The following is a 5,138-nucleotide window of genomic DNA, read 5'->3' as shown; positions in this document are numbered from 1 at the left end:
GAACGTTAATTCCTTATATGCACTCAGAGAAAAAATCAAGACTGCAGCAGGACACCGAACCTATTATTTTAAATAAATTTTGTCACACACCATTATAATTGCGCGCAATAATAAGTAGCAGAGTGCTTAGCAAATTTCCAGAAAGAAACAAAAACAGTAGAAAATGAACTACAGGCAAATGTCTCTCGCCAGACGTTTCCAAATACTCTACTGACTATTATAACCTCGTAAATATGAAGCAAGCATCCATCAAGTCATTTTTGGTGCAAAAGTTATCGAAAATGAAACTAATTCAGAAGCAGGGTCATCTGTATCAACATGTGTAGAAGGTCAAAAAGAAACTAAACATCAAATATCTGATTTCCATCATGTTGGTGTTGATTTCCACCATGTATCAGATCTTGTCGATACAAAACCCGCTCAGCCGTATCTTGCAAATTTTCCAGGTTCCAGCATTTCTGGTTCAATTCGACGATTTCGTCCAATATGGTACAAAACGTGGGATTGGCTCGAGTATTCTCTTATGTAAGATGCTGCCTTTTGCTTTCCATGCCGGAAATATCCGTCAAGAAACAATGATCCCTCATTTGTGCAGAATGGTTTCAGAGACTGGAAGCATGCAACCGAGAAAAATAAGGGATTTTCTCGTCACGCCAATTCTGAAACTCATAGGCACGCCGTGGCTTGCTACTTGGAGCAACGGAAACGTGAGGAATCGGGCGAAACGGTCGTGAAGAAGGTGTGTAGTGATGTAATTATGAATAATAGGTATATGTGAAAAGTGTGATGGAAGTTATTCAATTCTTGGCTGTGGATCATTTGTTCTTTAGGGGACATTCTGGGTGTGAGCAACTCAAGTGGTTTGTTCTTAAATTTGTTTGAATTTCGTATTCGTAAAGATTCGAAATTAGTAGAAATTGTCAAAACTATCCCTGCCAATGCAACATACACTAGTCCGGATATTCAGAATGAGATAATTCATTTCATGGCAGAATCTGTTAAGAGGAAAATAGTAAATGAAGCAAACGAAAGTACATTTTGTTCATTACTTGCAGATGAAACCAGAGACAAACAACGAATCGAAGATTTGTCTGTCGCAATTAGGTACCTTGTGAATTTTAAAGTGCAAGAAAGATGTGTAGCTATACTGAAGTTTGACAAAAAAAGACGCTGTCAGCATTAAGAACGCCATTTTAGATTGTTTAAGAAAAGTAGAATTCAAAACCGACACGATAATAGCACAGTGCTAAGATGGAGCACCTGTCATGAGTGGACAGAAAAATGGAATGCAAGCTCTTTTGTCTGAGGATTTGAAGAGGAACATTTTGTTTGCTCACTGTTTCAATCACCAAGTACATCTAGTTATTTGTAGAGCCATTGACACAATTCCTAAACTGAAAGAGTTCTTTGATATTTGTCAACAATTTTATTACTTTTACAGAAAAGGACGCGTTGCAGCAGATTACGCAGGAAGGAGTTTAAAGCGATTGTTGGAACAACGTTGGACTGGACATCTTGACACAGTGACTGTAATTCATGACGACAGGTTTCACATATTAAGTGCACTGATGGCAACTCAAACTTCCTGTGAAGAACACGCCTCAATGAAAGTTGAAGCTACCGGTTTACTACATCAGATCTCAACTAAGACTTTCTGTTTCCTCACTGAGCTCATGTGCAGAGTTCTTGGATATCTAAAACCGACAAACGCACTGCTACAAAGAAGAGATTTGGACATTGATGCCGCTGTGAAGTTAATAGGATCGGTAACGAAACAGCTCAGGTTTTGCCGGCAAGACGAAGGAATATTTGAAAATATCCTTCACGATGCAATGAAGGCATATGCCTTAAACACTTCGATTCAGCAACTATTAAAACGCAAATGCACACACTCCAGTCGCTTAGCTGATTCGGTTGTTGATTTGGAAGGCATAAATTTGGGGAAGGGAAAGGAAGACGAGAAGGAGCTGAAAAGATTATTCTGCAAAGTTCTCTATATCTCCGTCGAAGAAATTCGGAGTAGATTCAGTGAGACAGGGACAGCTATGATTGGTGCCATTCACCATTTACTGAGCTAGAAAAGAAGTGGGGAAAATTTGAAACCTCTGTGTGATGTTGTAAAGTACAAAGACCTGCATTGCAAAGAGCTTCAGAATTTGAAGCAGGAAATAGATCTAGGAAATCGACTGATCAACAAGACATCATCTCTGGAAGACCTCACAAAACAAATTGGAAAATATGGCGAGGCTTTCCCGGGCCTAAAGATGCTTACATAAGCTGCTTTATTATCCCGTTTTCTACGTCCACGTTCGAAAACTGCTTCTCACATCTGACAGCTCTCCTTCGACCTCAACGTCTGTCTATGGGACATGAAAGAAAATCGGACCTCGTTCTCCTGGCTTACAACAAAGATATTCTAAGTGCACTAGAACTAGACCAGCTTGTAATTGAATTTGCGAAGTGCTCACGTCAACTCCTTTTGATGTAATTACTTACATAAGGACTGTAAAAAAATATTTATTTTACTTATACCAGGGTTGTTTCTTAACTTTTATACATAAAAATATCCATAATCTACTTGTAATAAAAGTGTTGTAGTTCCAAAACACTATAATTTAGATAACAGTTAATAAATGTTCCTAAAATAAAATTTTCTTTTACTTTTAGTACTACTTAGTGTATTAAAATATATATTGAATTATATACCATCATTTTAACAAAAAAATGTTAATGATGATATCTGATAGTCGTGGATTTGATACTGTAATATTTATCAGCATAATAAAGTGTTTCAACTTTCTTATACATTCCATAAATAATAAATAAATATATAAAGAAACATAGACATTGACAACGACAAGCGCCTCAAAGAACAAAAACTATATATATATATATATATATATATATATATATATATATATTTTTATATATATATATATATATTAGAGAGAGAAAGAGTTTTTGTGTTACTTGAGGTCCCTGCCATTGCCCCCTCAGTATTCATTATTGCCCGCTCTAAGCAATCAGGCTGGCTACGGGCCTGACTCTCACGGTTTATGGACCTTCCTCGTTAGTAAGGTGAAACGTGATAATGAAATATATCCTCTTTAACCTCTTAATAATGACATTTGGAAGACAACAATTCATAATACGTTTAATGAGAAGTATCTTGAAATTATAATTAACTCTTTAATTATACTATCTGCTTAACTTAAATAATGCCCGAAAATAAGACATATATCAGCCGATAGATCAGTTCAAGCTGAACAAAATAGCATGCTTGTGGCTAAACTCACATGCGTAGTTTTCGAGAAAATAAATAAATAAATAAAATTAACTTTTATGGCGCTGAAAAAAATATCTTTGTCAGATTTTATGTTGCTGAAAAATTGTTATCTATATACTGCGCATGCAACATACTACACTATTAACCAGACACGGAATTTATTTCGGGTAGAAGTCCAAAGTTTCTTCAGCAGAGGGTTAAAATTTAATAGGAGGATAAATTTTATTAGAATTTGTAAGTTCTCCTTAAAATTAGACTAAGTTTACAAAGAAAAATCGGGAAAGGGTTCGAACGACCCAGGACTCCTTTATGTACATCCTTGCTGTTATCTAACAGACTGTATCCATTGTTATTTGTGCTTTCCTAACCGTAAGACATACTTCTTTACGCACTTGCTACTTGTAATGTAACAAAACTATTAAACTTTAATTGAGGTAGAAGAAAATAAATGATAAGATTTTTTTACGCACTTGCTACTTGTAATGTAGCAAAGGTATTAAACTTTAATTAAGGTATAAAAAATAAATTATAAGACGATTATCTTTACGCACTTGCTACTTGTAATGTAACAAAGGTACTAAACTTTAATTGAGATAAAAGAAAATAATGATAAGACGATTTTCTTTACGCACTTGCTACTTGTAATGTAACAAAGGTATTAAACTTTAATTGAGATAAAAGAAAATAATGATAAGACGATTTTCTTTACGCACTTGCTACTTGTAATGTAACAAAGGTATTAAACTTTAATTGAGTTAAAAGAAAATAATAATAAGACTGTTTTCTTTACGCACTTGCTACTTGTAATGGAACAAAGATCTTAAACTTTAATTGAGGTATAAAAAAATAAATAATAAGACGATTATCTTTACGCACTTGCTACTTGTAATGTAACAAAGGTATTAACTTTTTTAGTGCCTACGAAAGCAGCTGATCTCGAATTCTTATTTGTACAATGTAAAGAAGAATTTCATGTATACTTTGATATGAATTGTACTATACAAAGAAAATTTAATGAACTGTTACTTCTCTTATCAATTTCGTTTCCAGAAAGAAGGTAACTGCGCTAGAACAGGGAACTTTTTTGGAGTTATTTCTTATTTGAATGCTCGAGTACCAAAACATAACAGATTATTTTTACTTAAACATGACTTTAGTAGCAATCGTCCTAAATGATTGTTGATAGTATGTTCCAAAGAGTCTAGAGCAGTATTTCTCAAACTGGAGCCCGCGGACCCCGGGGGTCCACGTGACCTGGCTAAGGGGTCTACGACGTCTAAAAATTGAAATGTGTTGTGATAAAATGGAACTCACAGCTGTTATGCAAAACGTATTTTTTTCAGTTACTTAAAAGAAAGGAATTAGAAATTATACGTTTGTAAATTTGAATATTTTCTTTACTAAATTTCTGCACTGAAACCGGTCAACCTTTATATAGAACTAGTTCAGGTGAGAGGAATTCCTTCTTTGTTAGGGCATTTTTTTCAAAAGGAGTTGTACATTAACTGCACCGTGCCTATCTTGTTTTGTTGAGTTACAAGAAGGACTCACCAGAAACCTCGATCTGGACACAATTGTTCTAAGATTGGCAGCATCCAAAACAAGGAGACTTATACTGTGATAGCGTTGTTAGTGATTGTTCAAATGTTCAACTTGTTTCTACTATAGTGTGCCAACATGAGGAGTGTATATATGCGTGTTGTGTTTGTGTTTCTTAATCTTATGAAATTTATAAATTTGTAACTAGCAAAAGCCCATAAACATATCATTATTTCTTTCGAACATCACCATAAAAAATGATCAAAAAATGTTTAGAAGTACAAGTGTTAAAATAAAGCGCGTGATATTTGAA

The 5,138-nt window shown here is 34.6% G+C and overlaps 1 protein-coding gene across 1 annotated transcript; it reads left to right on the top strand.

The window, feature by feature from the left end:
* Positions 1–1,265: 1,265 nt before the first annotated feature.
* Positions 1,266–2,078, top strand: LOC145660750 (uncharacterized). The gene has a single exon (XM_081726159.1). It carries the CDS (start codon positions 1,266–1,268, stop codon positions 2,076–2,078), a length of 813 nt encoding a protein of 270 aa, XP_081582285.1.
* The last annotated feature ends 3,060 nt before the right edge of the window (positions 2,079–5,138 follow it).

This window comes from Thermobia domestica, chromosome 9 (assembly GCF_964235325.1).
Source record: "Thermobia domestica chromosome 9, izTheDome1.hap1.1, whole genome shotgun sequence".
In the NCBI taxonomy this organism is placed as follows: Eukaryota; Metazoa; Arthropoda; class Insecta; order Zygentoma; family Lepismatidae; genus Thermobia; species Thermobia domestica.
The sequence above is the reverse complement of the archived record's forward strand: the minus strand, read 5'-3'. Positions and strand labels throughout refer to the sequence as shown.